The sequence below is a fragment of the Prosopis cineraria genome, unplaced genomic scaffold (genome assembly GCF_029017545.1).
Source record: "Prosopis cineraria cultivar Desert tree isolate PC_DT_omini unplaced genomic scaffold, ASM2901754v1 PC8, whole genome shotgun sequence".
NCBI lineage: Eukaryota > Viridiplantae > Streptophyta > Magnoliopsida > Fabales > Fabaceae > Prosopis > Prosopis cineraria.
Genome location: NW_026555339.1, coordinates 11,334,726 through 11,352,633, shown reverse-complemented (window position 1 = coordinate 11,352,633; position 17,908 = coordinate 11,334,726). Strand labels below are relative to the sequence as shown.

The 17,908-nt window shown below is 30.0% G+C and overlaps 1 protein-coding gene across 2 annotated transcripts; it reads right to left on the bottom strand.

Annotated features, from left to right (window-relative positions):
* Positions 1-1,433: 1,433 nt before the first annotated feature.
* LOC129318253 (serine carboxypeptidase-like 18) lies at positions 1,434-13,353 on the bottom strand. 2 transcript variants are annotated; one of them, XM_054962936.1, is made up of 15 exons: positions 13,065-13,203; positions 10,620-10,774; positions 10,378-10,523; positions 9,023-9,096; positions 7,897-8,019; positions 7,307-7,409; positions 7,158-7,195; positions 6,302-6,403; positions 5,464-5,550; positions 5,239-5,361; positions 5,077-5,148; positions 4,873-4,991; positions 2,589-2,702; positions 1,879-1,933; positions 1,434-1,766 (listed from the first exon to the last, which is right to left on the bottom strand). In XM_054962936.1, exons 2-15 carry the CDS (start codon positions 10,745-10,747, stop codon positions 1,683-1,685), a joined length of 1,368 nt encoding a protein of 455 aa, XP_054818911.1. In that variant the 5' UTR covers positions 10,748-10,774; positions 13,065-13,203; the 3' UTR covers positions 1,434-1,682. The 2 variants fall into 2 exon arrangements, with proteins under 2 accessions (XP_054818911.1, XP_054818912.1); XM_054962937.1 differs by lacking the exons at positions 10,378-10,523; positions 10,620-10,774 and having other exon boundaries at positions 13,065-13,353.
* Positions 13,354-17,908: the final 4,555 nt, after the last annotated feature.

Here is a 17,908-nt window from a genome sequence, read left to right as displayed (position 1 = left end):
AAAAAATATATGTTTGTAACCAAATTGAGCTTTCAAAAAAAAAAAAACCTATGCAAACAAGGTTTTTTATGGGAGAATTTCATCCCATAACCAATGATGTGAAATATTTTCAAATCATACTTGATACAATATGAAATTTTCTTGCAAGATATTAGGTCTAAGTTGAAATAAAATGTTAAAACAAAATGATCAAAATACCCTTCTCTTAAGATGTTTCATTACAACAAGTACATAAGGGAATTAATAAGCAATGTAATTGATTAACAATCGAATTCCATGTGATAAATTAAATATGTTATTTGTCAAACTATTACCATAACTTGTAAAATCAATTATATTACTTATTAAAAGCTTTACTTGCTAATTTTCCTATGTTACTTGTTACATCATACATGTTATAGTAAACCTGATTATTAATTCCTAAAGAAAACTTGTTAATTCCTTGATTTTACTTATCTATTTCTTTACATTACTTGTTAATTTCTTAACTTTACTTATAAAATTCATGTAGCAAGTTAAATTTGTTACTTATTAAGATGTTAACTTGTAAAATTAATTACATTATTTGTTAAAAACTTAACTTTTACTTATTAATTTCCTTGTAATACTTGTTTAATACTTGTTACATGGCAACATATTGAAAAAAAAATGATACTTTGGTAATTTTATTTTAAAATTTAATTTTAATTCAAGCCTGACATCTTGCAGAAAAATGTCATGTTGAATTGGCATGATTTGAAAACACGTCACATCATTGGGCAATGGATGAAATCCTTCTTCTTTTTATTGATCAAGAGGTTTTGAACTCTCTCCCTCTCCCCCCCCCACTCTCTCTCTCTCTCTCTCTATATATATATATATATATATTTTTGCATGCTACACTGAGTATCTTGAATTTGCCTCACATTGAGTTGAAGAATTTTAAGAAAGCCAAAATTAATCCAGATCATGGTGGGTTAGGACCCTTTCTAGTGAAAGTTTTACCACCAATATTATTAAATATTTTCAAAACTCAAACTCAAATTTTTTAATTAAACTGATATAATTTTCTTACCATTTGAACCAAATGTCTGATTGAATTCTTCAACTTTTACCCATACCTCAGCTTATCTTTATTGTTTGAGCTAGCCCTATTCAATTTAATGATTTATATAAATAATTTTTTTAAAGAATTTACTTTTTAACACTCTAAGGGATGTTTTTTTCCTTTTCTTTTCTTTTCTTTCTTTTTTTTTTTTCATTTCTTACTTGAGGTAAGGGGTGTCCGATGTGGACTCCAAACACCCTTATAAATTATTTTACACTGTGTGTGGTGCCAAAAGTACAATAAGAGGAAGAAAGAGGAATTAAAAGGGAAAAAAAAAATGAAAGGACATTATTGCCTCTCACTTGTCTATCATCCTCTTTTATTTTCATGTATTGTTCCCTTTCAATAATTACAAAATGATATAATATTGCTTTTATTGTTAACAAATAGTAACGTTAGTTGATCATATAAAATTACATAAAAATTTTAAATATTACAACAAAAATGATCTAAAAATTATAAGTAAATACCTTATAAAAATTAATCTCAATTATTCATATAATAAGAGATTATCCTAACTCAAGGCTTGGCCTGACCTGCCCCATGGATTGACATTTTGGGTTTGAGACCCTAACAAAGCCCAATTGACCCTTACTTAAATAATGGAATATGAGAACCACCTGTCTATCATTTGCAAAACTTCTTTAGGTTTATATGATTGAGCTACATGACCAGCACCCTATATCAGACAAAAAATAGAAAAATCAATTAACCATATATGAATAGACTTGAAATCTAACAAAGAGAATATAATCAACTGAATGAAGCTAAGTGTTGAGGGTTTTGCTTACTTTCACAGCAACATATGTCAAGAAGTAGTTATAGTTCTTGTAGATTTGCGTGTATCTGCATCCAATATAAAAACAGAGATGGGACAGTATAAAATATACAAATATCACAAGGATTATATTTGTTTATATATATATATATATATATACACATTTTATTAATTTTTTAATTAAAATGTGGTAAACCTGTAACTTAATTAAGAAATCATACAATTATCAACCAAGACCACACACTTATCATGTTTTAATTAAAGAACTGAACCGATAACGAAAAGATAAAAAAAAAGCTGCATAAAAGTTAAAACCTTAAGTGCATTCAGATGCAATATTAAAGAGGGGCGATTAGTTGATTTCAATATTAGTTTAATCAAAACATTCACAATTACGAACATGGTAATTTCATTTATTTTTACAAATTCTATTAACACTAATTTTATAATAAAAATAATAATTTTTAATAGAATAATGAGCATGTTATATATACCAAGTTATAATTATTTAAAGTAGAACTGTGTTTTTTTAAACAAATAAAATTAAAAGAACCTGCAGCACAATGCAACTGCAAAAATAATATGTAGGGTCTAAATGTTTAAATAATATGTAGGGTCTAAATGTTTATCATGCACTAGTCTTGACTGCTAAACAATAATAATGTAATTGAACACTTTAAAGCTGAAAAATGGATAGAATGATGAATGAAATTGAATAGTTACCCAGCAACCTGGCCATCAACAAACCATGCACGCCAAGGATCTTCAATTTTCATGTTCAAAGACTTAATCCAAGCTTGTGTACTAATATGTGGTACTGCCAAGTCAAGATCAGCACTGTGATAAGGAGTTCAAACATTAGTGAATTTCCCCAAAGAAATTTAGCTTCTGAAAATATTATAGTCAAAGTGTTGACTTTCTCTAAAAAGATAACAATCTCATTGGAGTAACAGGGCTATAACTTCAAAAACTTTCTACATCCATAATCTCATTGTAGCCAATCTTGGAAGTTGGGACCAAGGAAGTTTATGGGGGATCATTGTTTAAGGTACAGAATTCTCAAGAATTTCTTTTCCAACATTGGTTGTGGATCTTATAAGGAATTCATTCATGTTCTAAATGTGATAGTTGTTTGCTTTCGATTTTGCTACTTTTTGTCTGTATTGCGTACAAAAATAAATAAATAAATAACATGGCTGTTTATTTTTTTTTTGACAAGAAATTCCTAAATTTGCACTGCAAAATTTTTAAATATAATAAATATAAAAAGAATCAAGAGTGCACACAGGCCGGGGCTAGGCATCACCCTAATCCATTGCCAGCCCAATGAATATAAAATTCAAGCCAGCCTAGTGCTCGTTTGTTCAGGACAGGTTTGGCCCAATCTTATAAAATTTTAAAACTATTTTAAAAGGAATGGAAAAATTTTTTTTTTTATCAACAAAAAAATATAATTATCAGAAAGTAATAATTTTTAAAACTATAAATACTTTAAAATTATTTATTATTTTATATATTAAGTTAAAAATTATTTTTAAAATTTTGAAAATGATTAAAAAAACTAAAATCATATAAAATATCAATAACAATTAAAAAAACAAGACGTTACATGTAACATATTAAGAAATATGATATAAAACAATTATTTTGTACCATTTTTTTATAAAAAATATATGTATATGTTTGGGCCGGGCCTGGTTGGATTTTAACTTGATGCCCGGTACGATGAGCCTAAATGGTTTGGGCAGGGCTGGACATATCAGGTTATTGTGCTGCTTAAATCCCTACAAAAAGTGAAGGAAAGGAAGTCTCGGATTATGGTGGAAGTTGACCAGTGATTGCTCACAAAGTTCAAACTGATCTGAAGAAGGTTTGGTTGTATTGAGCATGATGGCTAACTAACAACATATATGCTCCAAGTTTGATTGCCATGGGTATAGAACTTTAATGGAAGGTAGGTTAAAAGGAACCTACAGCAATGAACTTCAAAGGATCTATATTTCAAAGATACTCCCTCGGTTCCAATGTCTATGTAAAAGAAAAAGTAATTGTATCACACAATTTAAAAAAATTGATTAACTATAATAATTGTATTTGAAAATAAAAACTGGACTAAAATATATCATGTTAATGTTTAATCAAAATAAGGCTGCATTCATTGTTTGGACTAAAATATTCCATGAAAATGATGGATTTTATGAGGGATAATTTAGAAATAAATGCTTATTGAAATACTTCCTCCATCCCAAATTATAAAATACTTTCAAGAAAGATTTAATATCCCAAAATATAAAATACCTTGACAAAAATAAAATTTCATTAATAAAATATATTTAATGAGGTTTATTAGTATATTGGATGTGTCCTCTAATTTGGGAATGAGGGAATATGTGATTTTGCATTAAAAAAAAAAACAAGTGACACTGACTGTTTCTCCTATATTTAGAAATAGAGGGAGTATTTTGGTCAATTTAATCCATGCTTCAATAAATGAATGAAATCTATATACTACCTCTAGATTAGGATATAAAGCATTGATAACTAATTCACGATTCTCAAAAAGTATTAGTTGAAACTTTAATTTCTTAAAGAAAATTACATCTTTCCAATTATAACCTCATTAAATATCTTATATAAGAGTCTTGATAATAGTAATTAAAATTATAATGCACGATTTTTTTTTTAAAATAGAGTAATAAATGAAACATGGGTATAGTTGAAAAAATAATTATAAAAGTTATCCATTGCTCTATATTTTGGACCAAACAAGACTTCTAGAAGATGCGTTATATTGTGGTAGAAGTACAGCACATGAGCCAAACTAACTCTTAAAATTAGTACTCTAATGTTATGGCATAAGTTCAAAGAAAAAATTCATCCCAAAAGACTAGCATAGTAAGCAGGAGACCCCAATAGCTTATAAATCTCTTTTTTTAACGAGACCTTCTGCATGTGGGACTCAATAACATTGACTTGCTCAAGAAAAAGCATGGATGATGAAACTTACCAGTATACAAGACATTGAAGGTTCGTCTCAGTGAAATATCGGTGATAATCAATAACACTTTGCAGATGAAATTTGTATGATAAACTCTTGTTGCATCTCAAGAACTCCCCCTTAGTTCCCTAAAAAGTCATTATAAAATTAAATTCTTAGTTACATCTTGAATTAGTTTTAATATATAATAATCAATACTAAGTAGATTCTTACCTCTCTAATCTGAAGAGCCTTCCTAACATCCTCATTATTTGCCCATTGGTTCACAAGTATGTGATCATAACCCTACAAGTAAATTCCAAATTAAAAGGAACGTGCGCGTGCGTGTGTGCATGTGAGCAAGTGTGAGTATTTAACGTTCTAAAATTCACATACACGACACCAGAATGATTGGAGGATCCCTTCAGATGAATCTTCCAAGAGAGCTCTTTCATTGTTATTAGGAGTAGTTATGCAAACAGGTTCCAAGATTTGATTTATGTTTATGTAACGAACCAGCTGCAAATTAATGAATAGTTTATACACTTAGTTTTTTCTTTTTACGTAGCAATTATAATGATTAAAAGAACCTAAGACTAGCGTGGAAGGTTTTATAAAAACCTGAGAGTAAGCTTCATAATCCGAAGCACACTTTGTGTTGTTTGGATTCATGTTGACATAATCACCATTACAACTTGCCTTAATTGACTGCAGAAAAAGATATCAAACTAATTTCAGATAGGTAATTCCTTGAGTTTAATCACTGATCCTGAGATTGAGTTTCCCACTGTTAGATATGTATCAAAAGATTTTCACTATTTCACTACAATAATTCATTGATTGAGTCATAGTTATAAGCCAAGAAACTAAAAAGGATAGAATCTTGATCTTGAAATGCATCTAAAGGTAAGACAAATCAACAGTTAGGAATCATTGAGATCTCTCTCTAAAATAGCTCAATTTAGACATACATGTGAAAAGCATATATACCCATCCTAATCAATCTTATAAATACAGAAAGGCATTGATACTTCAAAAAAGTAAACGTAGTTGTATTTGATATGTATCCGTATGATACGCGCCATGTACTTCATGATACTTATCATATATTCTATCATTTGCATTACTATTTTTTTTTGTCAAAATGTTTTTGTACAAAACTTAATTAAAAACTTAAAAAAAATTAATATTTTGGTTTATTATTATAGAAATCATTTTATTATTTGTTTAAAAATCAAGATACTCTTACCTATCCCCTAAAATATAAAACATATAACATATATATTCCCATGCCTGTATCTTAAAAAATTTGAAAATTACCATATTTAATGCATCATGTTGTATCATATCTGATCAACACACTTATACACATACCCGTATCCGTATTTCTTAAGTAAGTTACTATCATAATTAAGACAGACAAAATGAAATGAATGCATGAATAGGAAAATAAAATAACCTCATAGAGCTCATCTGATATAAGACCCAGGTGGTGTGCATAAACAATTCGGGAGTTCATATCCAGAAACACATCAGTTGATGGGCTGGCAAGCACAAGACCCTAAGGCTAGCTGAGAGTTAGTGATATTTTGTTGTCATAAATAATATCCAAAAGGCAGTCCTTTATGTAAATTAAGCCAAGAAAAATAGAGAAAAATTCTCACCCAGTACCTCATGAGGCATCATATTCAACTTTAGTATTATTATCGAGGCTAAAAAAACAAATTGACCCCTAAACAATAGGTCCAAAAGCGTCTGAAACTCTAAACTTATTCTTGGTGCAATATTTCTCTTCAACTTTTGAAAACGATGCAATTTAACCCATACCATTAATAAAAGATAACTTTGACTGTTAATCAATTAGAAACTAACAAAAAGGACCTCAAAAATTACATCAAAAGGACCAATTTTTTTTCTTGGTTCTTTTTTGTATTTGTTTGGGTCATTCTCTGTAATTTTTTAGTCAATTTTTATAATTTTTGTGGCCTTTTTCTGCATTATCTGGTCAAATAATAATCAAAGTCAACTTTTGTTAATTATAGGGTTCAGATTGTACTATTTTTAAAAGTTAAAGGAAAATGTTGTAAAAAAAATAAGTTTAAAGTGCTAGACGCTTTTAGACTTATAATTCAATAGTTAATTTGTCATTTAACCTTGTTATCAATGACTCGAGAATGTCATCTTAACATAGAATATGGTACCTCAAAAGGCACCAGTCTGGAATATGATGCCTCACAACTCACAAGGTATTAGAGAGGCAATTTTCAGAAAATGAAAGCTCTAGGCAGAACATAAGTAGTCTATCTCTATTTTACTTTGATATTTATGAGTGGACTGCCTCCTGCTCTGGAACCTGCCACTCAAAGAAAGCATAGAAGAGATTTAAACAAGCAAAAAAAAAAAGGAAAAAAAAAAGGCTAAAGTAGTGTAGCTACATGCAGACGCAAAAATGAAACAGTTTAACCTTCATATAGTTTTTTAACAAGAGGAACAGCAGGCAAAGTTGAATATGAACCACCACCAACATAAAATGAATTTGAGCCAAACTCAGGATGATCCATAAACCACTGCATTAATCACAAATTATCAGAAGAAGATATATTGTACCCTATATCATCATATATACTCCCTTTGGTAAAATATATAAACATTTTCTCTCCGCTAACCTTAGTCCAAAATATAAACAACTTGGTATTTGTAAAAAAAAAAAAATTCTCAATTTACCCCTTGTATTTATTAATCTAAATTCTTGTATTAATAAATGTATGACCTTTTTCTCACTCATCATAGATTGGAATTAAGAGTAAAAAGGGAAAACAATATAATATTTTCACGAGAATAAGGATTGGTATGCGAATTATTATTAAAAGCTACTTATATTTTGGATCAGAGGGAATACACATCATTTATTTGCTTTCTTCTTCTTTGAGAATTAGATACAAGGATCTGTCACGGTTTAGCCATTAATAAACAGATCCATGTCTGATAGATATTAGAAAGCTTAGCAACAATTCTATGCTAAGTGGCAACTTTGGGTGCCAATTAAGTGTTTACCTTTTGCAGAAAATCATATGCATTCTCTATCCACATAAGATCACTGCTGTGGTAGCCTTCTTGTGTTTGTGAGTAAGAAAATCCTGTGCCAACTGGTAAATCTATGTACATGACATTGAGTACCTAGCAATTAAATGCCAGATAAGTTATAATTACTGTTTCAAAGACCATACCAGTAAGGAATAGAAATAAGAGATAATGAAACTTTTAGATGCTTAAATTTTTCTTAGTTATTTATATAATTCTTCAAGTTTAATTTTTATCGATTTCTTCCATTATGCTTTCTTAAATTATCATGTTAGCCCTTTAAGTTTTAAAGTACAAATTAATTGTCAAATTAATCTAATATGTAAAGTCTATTCATTACATGGCATATATTTGTAGTTAAATTACAACAAATTAACCTTCAAATTAATTTAATTTTTCTCAATCTAGTAGCTTATACTACGTTTTGTTTTTTTTTTTTAAAAAAATTCTAGGTTTGTTCTTTCCTACCTAAATAATTACATTTTTTCATTAATCTACATTCATGACTACCATTAATATCTCGTCATTTATGTTAGCAGATTTTAATAATGTTACCTCTTTTTTAAATGATAAGTATCAAATCAATAATTGAAACAAACATCAAATCGATAAAAATTAAACTTGGATGACTAAATTGATAACTGAAATAAATTTAAGGGAATAAAAGTTTCATTATCCATAGAAATAATGAAGGAACTACTAAGCAATTAATCAACAGTAGCATTCATTAATGCCTATGTAAAAGATTGTTTTCTCTTATCCCAATTCAGAAACTTAAGCTTTTAATGAAAGATTAATAATTTTGATATATCATAGCAGAAGAATGGCTCTTATATATCTCTTAACAGAGAGAGGCATTCAACAACAACAATAACAGAGAGAGTCACTCCAATCTGACAAAAATTGCTGAAGAAGTTGACAGATTATAATTTTCTGCAATATAAGTTGTATTAGAATAAAAAAAATGGCAACACAATTTCATGATTTTAGCATGGAAATGAAAATAAGGGCAATAGAAAAGGTATTGAAGGTAATGAAGTATAAAATTGATTTGCAAAGCAATACAAATTTGGAAGCTTGAACTTAGAAACATCATGACCTGCGTCCAGGCATAAGGGTTTAATATAAGTGTTGGAAGAATCCCACTGGATTCTCTGTCAAATGTCACTGGTCCTGCAAATTGTTAAATAAAAAGTAAGATCTTGCTCAGTTCTTATTTATCCAAACTTGAAATCCAATAAGATTAAAACTATACTTTTCTACTCCCTTCATTAAAAAAAATATAAAGTATTTTTAGCTTTTTAATGTGTAATTAATGGATTTTTTTTTCAAAAATACCTTTAATAAATAATCATAAAACACTTCACCTTTAAGTAAGACATTATATTATTAAATAAGGGCAGGCATGGATATGGTATCAATTTAAAGACAATTAACTAACTTATTGGAAGTGTAATTTAATTAAAAATGTCTTATACTTTTTAATGGAGGGGATATTCTTCAAAGGAAAAAAAATAAAAAAATCCCCCCTAAAATGCTAGAACTAGTCTTGTAGAATGGGGAAAAATCCCGGTCAAAGTTCAGAGTAAATCACAGATGATGAAGTTTATCCTAATAACACCTTGTGAATCTATGAAAATCAACAATGTCTTCTGTAATCCATTTAAAAATTATCTTCCTGTGCCTCACTTTTGAAGTGCAAAGGAGTCAAATACCACAAAATATTTGAGGATTAACATGACTTATTAGCAACAGTGGGGACAGGGCAACTTGATCAATCAGATTGAGGGATAAGTTTAGATTAATGCATTAAGAAGGTGATGGAGGCTTGATAGTATGAGATACCAAGTCCCACAATGAGTAGTGGGTATAGCCAATAATTCGGGCATGTTGAGCTTATTTGAGTCAGGCTCAATTTGGATCGGGCTTAAAAGTATCCAACCGTATAAAAAAACCTCTACAGCAAAGCCCAGCCCTAATTCCTCATGTTTTCAGATTGGCCCAAATTGTTAAATTTTATTTTATTATCTAACTTCAATTTTTATTTTAAAAAATTAATATTTTCAATTTTTATATTATTTTTTTAATAATTAAAAAAAAAGAATTCGGGTATTCAGCCTTAACCCATTCGAGTTCGGTTTTGGCCAATATTTCTTCAGTTTATTCAAACGGCTCAAATAAGCTCAGAATGAAGAAAATCTTTTAAACTCTCAAGCTTGGCCATAAAATTTTCCAAGTTTACTGCCTTTAGCAGTAGGAGATACTCTATATGATATTTAATTGAGTGGATTCTCCCACCTTAACAACTAGCGTTTGGGATAAAATTTCCCAACCCATTTAGATACCCATCTATTGGTTGGCAGGAGGCCGGGTTAAGTGCTATAGATGCTAAGGTTTCCATCTCACTTAGATATTGAAAAATGAATAAATGAATGAACAAACTGAAGCATGTACCATTTTCAAAAAGAAATGCAGAAAGGGCAGAGCAACCAGGGCCTCCAACAAACCAGAGTAAGATTGGATCTTTTGAGGGATTTCTTTGTGACTCCACAAATAAGTAAAATAGTTGCACATCCTCTTCTTCTCCCACTCCTATGTATCTGCACAATATAATTTATGGTTTATGAGCCAATTTAATCATTCACCCTAAAAATAATTACATATTACTTTCGCAAAAGACGGGGGAAAAAACTCACCCAGTTTCAAGCTTGAAAGGGAGGTCACCAGAAAAGCCAGGTAAGTTCTTGATAATTGATCGTGAAGAAGCCATGAAAGGAGCAAATAGTAATAGAACTAGCATGACACAGCACCATGTCCAACCCATTGCGGTAATAATTATGAACAATTCACCCTAAATGTTTATATCAATGAAATCAGATTAAATCACAGTAAAAATCATTCATATTATAAATTTCAATAGTTTGGTTATTATAAAAAAATTAATTTTTTTTCTAGAAAAACATATCTTAATCATAATATCTTAATTTTTAGATAAGTGATTTTATAGTAGATATCAAACACAAACATTTAATATATTTTAAAATTTTTGTTATAATGCTTGACAAAATTTACTAGTAATAATTCTCATAATTTCTTTTATCAAATATAACATAAAAGTAAAATCAAATAGCATCAAATTACCAATGCTTTAAGAGCATCTGTAACATTATTTTGTTAAAATAAGTACATTTTATGATAAATATATTTTCAAATTATTGAAACAGTTGTATTATACATACTTAAAAGACTACATGCAGAATTGAAACGAGAATTTCATATAGTGTCTAAGGCTTCTATAATGTTTTAATTTAGAAGTGGTCGAAAATATAGAATCCCTCCATTTTATAAAGAAAAAAATTAAAAAGTTAGAGGGGCCATGGCTTCCCCTGGTCCCCATGTTTCCACCCTTGAAAAGATAGTTTATTTGGTAAGGATTTAACCTATAATCTATAAAGTCACGTGATTAAATCCTATTACTAATGTGAGGACATTTTTCATAGACAATTTGTAAACACCTTTGTAAGTATTTTGAGCTTGAAGGCATGCCTAATGGTGGAGCCACATATATTTGAGGGGGGTATATGCACCCCTTCAATTTGGAAGAAATTACAAATAAGCAATATGGAGTTTGTTATTTTATTCTTTCTAGTCTCAAATTTTGCAACTCTTAAAATCTACCCTTCTTTTGTTAATGTTTCAACTTAAGTCTAGCCCCAAAATTTTGCACCCCTTAAAATCTAGACCATTCTTTTGTGAATGTTTCAACTTAAGTCCAGTTTTGAATTCACTAAATCCAAAACTCAAATATGATTTTTTTAAAAAAAAGAATATACTTATTTATTTTATTTTCTTTAAGTTTCTGGTTCATGATTATATATTTATACATTTTTATATATAAATAATATAATAAATTAATGACGTAGATGGAAGAGAATATTTTTAATAGCATTTGACAATAAGTAGGGGAAAATTATAAAATATATGATTATTTTTTAAAAAATATTAAATAATTATTTCTGAATTATTATTTTTAAAATTAATTTCTAACCCCTAACATAGGGTCCTAGCTCCGCCACTGGGCATGTCCTTGTCCTAATAAGCCTCAAAACTCAATTCACCTAAAATTTTTTGTGTATATATATATATATTTTAAAAAAAAATCTTTATAATCCAGGGCTTTTAGCTCTCGGGCCCCTTTCAAGATTTTGGTTCCAAACATGAGGCGAATCAATTTTGATGTATCACTTCTTTTCGGTATTTTAAAAAAGAATGATTATGTTATATGTACCTCACTTATTTGGAATTCTACATAAATTAAACTGAAAATATTAATCATTTGGTCTCAACAAATTTGGTTCAATTATAACTCATTTTTAAACTCTAACTTGTTATAATTCAATCTTAATAATATTGATTCAATAGTAACTCAGTTCCTACAATTTTATAAATTTAAATATTAATCTCTATATATTAGATAAATAAAATTATAAAAATTAAAAATTTTACTAATTTAAAATATTAATATTTAAATTTTAAAATAATTATAATTTTATAATTTTATTTTTTAAGGAATAGAGGAACAAATATTTTAAATAATTAAAATTATAAAATCTGAGTTACATCGATTTAAAATTTAAGAATTAAATTACAATAAAGTAAAAATTACAAAGATTGAGTGTTATGACGAGTTAAAGTTAAATGATTTGATTATAAATGAGTTAAAATTATAAATATTAAATGATTAATTTTTCAATTCTATTAAAACAAATTTCTACATGGATTAAATCAAAACAAATTATTCAAGTAAAAGTGTACAGCACAATTTTTAAACACGTTGTGAGCTAAACAATAACCCCACAAGAACAGAACCATGGTCCCGATTATGTCCTTTGCTTTGTGCTTTCCATGAAACATAGGACACTGAACACTTTTTGAAATGTCAATATCAAATTCAGGGGATTAAACACTGACCACGACTTGCAGGCTTGCAGCACGGAATTCAAATCAAATAATTTCGTTTAAAAGGATTAGAACTATGCCAAGAAAGCACCGACAGATCTAGCAAGAAAAGAAGCTGACGAAAAATTCATTCAGACACAAAATCAACTCCGTTAGAGGGGCCTGAGTATGAAGTATCTAACCTTCTCCGACGACGGCGATTCCGATGTTTCCAAGGAGTTCTTGATGCAGGGAATCTCCGGTTGTGATAATAGCAGTAGCAGAACAAAATAGTGAGAGCTCCAGCAATGGTTCGGTGATTAGGATGAGGATTCCATGAACGAAACCCGATCGGAGATGTCTAGCCGGAGAAGGCGACGGCGACGAGGGGTATCGGAAGCTAGAAGGAGGGGGAGAGCTTCGACGTTGAGGAGGGGCTGTGAACGAAAGTTGAAGGTTATATTTGGATAACATTCTGACCGATGGGTTGGGATGTTAAAAGCAATTTGGATAAAAAAAGAATCTTTTCTTTTATAAAATATAATCATTTGTTACTGTTTGTTCTACACTAAAAACAACAGTAACAATTTTTTTTTTTAAAAAAACAGTAATGCTGACATGTTTCTGTCGCACAGGGACATATTCTATATACGTTTGGAATTTGGATAGGAAATTTTTCCAATAGACTTATGGGCCAAACGTGCCGTTGCCTTTGAAGCCAGATTTTCTGGCTTCCGGCATTGAGAATTTGCCGTCGGTGGGGTTATTAAATATTTAAATGACATTTATTTTTTTGTTACCCTTTCTCTCTCTTCCATGCGGTGATTGCACTAACCAGACTTGGACACGTGGATCAGGAATCAATCATTTGATTTTCAGGAAATTTTCACTGAAAACCTTCAAGAATACATATTAAAAAAAAATCTCAAAAATATTGATATATTATCATAAGACAGAGGCACTAATTTAATATTAAATTTTAAGCCAAATGACAATATTGTCTAACATTGAAAGCAAAAAGACAAACATAGATCAAGAAAATAGACAATGCACTTAACAAAATTGAAGATCACAAACACCTTCGTCAATAGAGACGGCGTTCGAAGATCAGCGAGACCTCCATCAATGAAGACACATCTCTTTAAGACTTGAACTAAAAGATCAAGTCTTATATAACTAATTACAAGGGAGGATTATTCATCATAATTACAAATATTAAAATAGAAAAAATATAAATAAAGATTTGAATCGGGCTTTGAACTAATACATCTAAAGATCAACGATATCTTCATTGTTGGAGTTCGTACACAAGAATCATTTGACAAAAGAAGAACTATAGGTGAAGTGCAAAAAACTAGACAAAGAAAACATACATGTCATACCAGTATATCTCTGATATACTGATATATATATGAGATATTGGTATGTGTTTGAAAGAATTTCAAGTAAAACATACTAGTAAAATATGATCATATTGGTAGGGTTTCATGTTTGAATGATTTGTTCGTTGTAACATCTTAAGTTTTCAAATTAGAAATTTTCAGTGTTTCCAAGAGTATTTTAGTTAATTTAGATAAATTATTGATTAATGATATTTTTAGGATACTAATATAGTTTTGAATCCTTGGACAGTCTTAGAAAAAGGCTAGATTGATGTTTGAGCGGGTTATGGTACAGAGGAAAGTTTAAATTGTGGTGAAACTCTTTATGCCATGTGCCGCAGCGCACGTGCAAAATCTACTTATCAAATCACGAACCATACCGAAAATCAAAACAAAAGGAAAGGGTGAATTGATATGTGCGTTAAGTTTTATTCATCCCTTTGTGTTGTTGTGAATTGAGAGTTTAGTGGTCATTATAAATGCTTAATTGTGTGATATGATTGACTTGTTATGTTGTGTATGGTTCATTTGAGGTGGTCAAAGTGATTCTGTAATTAATGGCATTTGGTGGTGTGTTTTCGATACCTTTAAAAGTGTTTTAAGGTGAAAATGAACTATTTTGGTTTCAGATATCCATCTTTTTAATGAATAATTATTTGAGTGTGAGATTGATGCCATTAGTTAAAGGGCTCAAAGAGCTTTTTGTGGACAGTTGAACCGTTCAAATTGAACTTTGGATGACAAATGGCGAGCTTTGAAAGTTGAGAGTGCTATTATGACAGCATTTTGCAGTCATAAGGCAAATGCCTTCTACGAGATTCATCCTCGTGTGCCATCTACTGCAGGGGTTGTGGGCTACACTGAGATGGACAGGCCAATTTCTAAAAAAAAATTTAGATGTTATTATCTCATTTTAGATGCTTACGATTTTCATGCTTCCGTTACCATATGTAATTAATTTTAAAAGTTTGAGCTCAAACAATATCTTAAAAAGGGTTTTCTTGGGATCCCATTATCTTAAACTAATTACCTTTTAATCCCTTGGGTTATGATAACTTATGGTTGGGATTTATCTAATTTCGATTATCACGATAGCGTGTAAGAGTATTATTCTGATAATGTTAAGGCGGACATTACATTCGTCACCTTAGTATGTGTGGTTAATTACTTTAGGACAGTTGTTAATTTTTTTATTGCACTTGTTTATTACAACATTGACTGAAAAATTCAAGCAAAACATGTAAGCTCTCCCAATATAATCCCTATTAACACTAATCATGGGTTTAAACCTAGTAAGAATTATAAAGTTTTCACAACTCATAAATGGGAGAAGCACGTTTTTCAAAATTGCAAATGAAGGAAACAACTTTAAACTATTTGCAATGGGAATCTAAGAATTCAACGTTCAAATATCTCCCATACACTTTCATTATCTTCAAATCAGGGTTTCAAAACAATGCGAAGGCTTGGGATTCAACTAAAGAATCCAGGCCGTTGATTAAAATCACTATACTGTGAATTCCACAAAAAGTGACACGTGCATTGCGGTTAAGTACTAGTACATTGAGGCTCATTAGCCTCTGTGCCATACGCCATGGCACATTACACGATATTTGATAGCAAACTTTTACTGTCACATGATAACATTAGGAGTGAACTTTTGACGCATCCTAAATCTCCATCCAATGTTTGATTGAGGTGATTTTGATATATACAGAGAGCTTTTTTCTAACTCTAACTAATGGCATAAGTTTCATACTCAAATTCATTTTCTACAAAGAGTTAGAGAACTAAACCCATTTTTACAAAACTCACAGCAATGGTGTCCAAACTCACGCGCAAGTGCCAAAAGTTTACACCAACTAATTGACCACACTCAATAGACTGTATAGGACTCATGCAACACACCACAAACATATGTATACATATATATCATAAATTTACCACTCAACCTTATATTTTATAAAACACAAGGGGAAGAAATTTCTTACACAAATTGTTTATTTTCATTTCAAACCAATCAAAATACACATTTTCTTACTTGTACGAATATTTGGCCCTATAAAAGGTTTTACAATCAAAACTCACTAACCTAAAACACAATGTACATAAGTTATATATAATAATGCAAGTAGCACAAAAATTGATGAATGAGTCCTAGTTGACAATTCAACAACATAAATATATATATATAAACATAAGTAAAGAGGCATGTAAATAGGATTACACCCAATATCCTAAGCCTTAGTACGCTTTCCCCAATCTTGATCTAATGAGTTAAGTCTTAAAAATATTTAAGAATTGAGGGGTGAGTACAACTACTCAATAACTAAGTTTCACCTAATATATACAGTTGCATGCATGTCAATTAAAAAAACAAATGCAATTGGCAAACAACACACAAATAAGACACCTGTGATACATATAGCTACGATTCACAATAATAACAAACATGTGACTGGGCATAAAATACATCATCATCATATTTACAATAATGCACATCATGGGATTACAATAATACCAACTACACACCCTTAACTTATGTCGACGGACCACAATAATAATAACCATATGGTCAGAGCTAGATGCATGATCAAATGCCAGCCTTATACCTTCTTGTTACCTTCGACATGAAATTGATGGCTATTAAGTGGTTACGTCCATCATGGACTAATCCAACCTTTTACTTGTGAAGAGTTACTAGATCGGGGTTAACTCACTCACTTATGAACGTAATTTCTCTCAATACTAACAACTATAGAGTGTCATATCCTTAATCTATCATCCTTATAAACTGATAGAGACTAGTTAGGTTTGAGTCCTTCATAGAACAGAGACAATCCCGAATCAACCATAGGACACAGGTTACCTCTTGATTTCAATGGTTGGTGCTTAGGCAAGCTTCTAATTTCAACAATAAGTTGCTAGTATCACATAGATTTATTAATATACTTATCTCCCTAGATGAACTCTCGCTAATGATTATGCCATGCACAACTTACTCATATTATGCATTCTAATATATTCTTGCTGAAATAATTAGATTGGAATTGACCATCAGATACTCTTATAAGCTATGGTTGAACCTATTGAACTAGTCTTTTTAAACCTGAATATAATTAAGACTGGGCCACTACTTTGAAACTAAAAATTATAATTCAAGTTTAAAGAAGCTTAAGAGCCAAGCTCAACTGATCACTTGTAATTTTGGCCAACTTATTTAACTTTTTATTTTGAATACATGTTCACGAGAAACCTGTATAAGAAGTGAAAAAAAAAACTATATAGTCATATTAGAATACAAGACATTTTTACACCTATAAATGAATCATGAAAGATCGTTAACTCAAAATTATCATTGAATGTTTGGTAGGTAAAAAAATTGGTATATTTATTTGCTTTTCTTGACACATGATCAAATGTAATTGTTTAAGTTCTCATAATAAAATTCTTAATTTTCTTGATATAATTTAAATAAAGATGATTTTTTAAAAAAACTGTATTGAATCAAGGATAAAACCAACCTGCTTAACTTGGAAGGTTGCGAAAAATCTTTGCACGTGACAAGAAGCCACGCACGCATAAGGAATAAATGAAAGAGGCAAAGAACGAGGAAGAACCAAATCCTGTACGTTTCAGCGTAAGCGGTGTGGACTCAGATCAAT

What these genes read in the sequence shown, in the direction of transcription:
- LOC129318253 (XM_054962936.1), bottom strand. Translation starts at nt 10,747, where the DNA reads ATGGGTTGGACATGGTGCTGTGTCATGCTAGTTCTATTACTATTTGCT. An exon ending in TGTTAAAAAACTATATGAAG is followed by an intron (nt 7,196 to 7,306) that starts GTTAAACTGTTT and finishes TTTGAGTGGCAG; the next exon opens with GTTCCAGAGCAGGAGGCAGT. An exon ending in TCCAATCATTCTGGTGTCGT is followed by an intron (nt 5,149 to 5,238) that starts GTATGTGAATTT and finishes ATTTACTTGTAG; the next exon opens with GGTTATGATCACATACTTGT.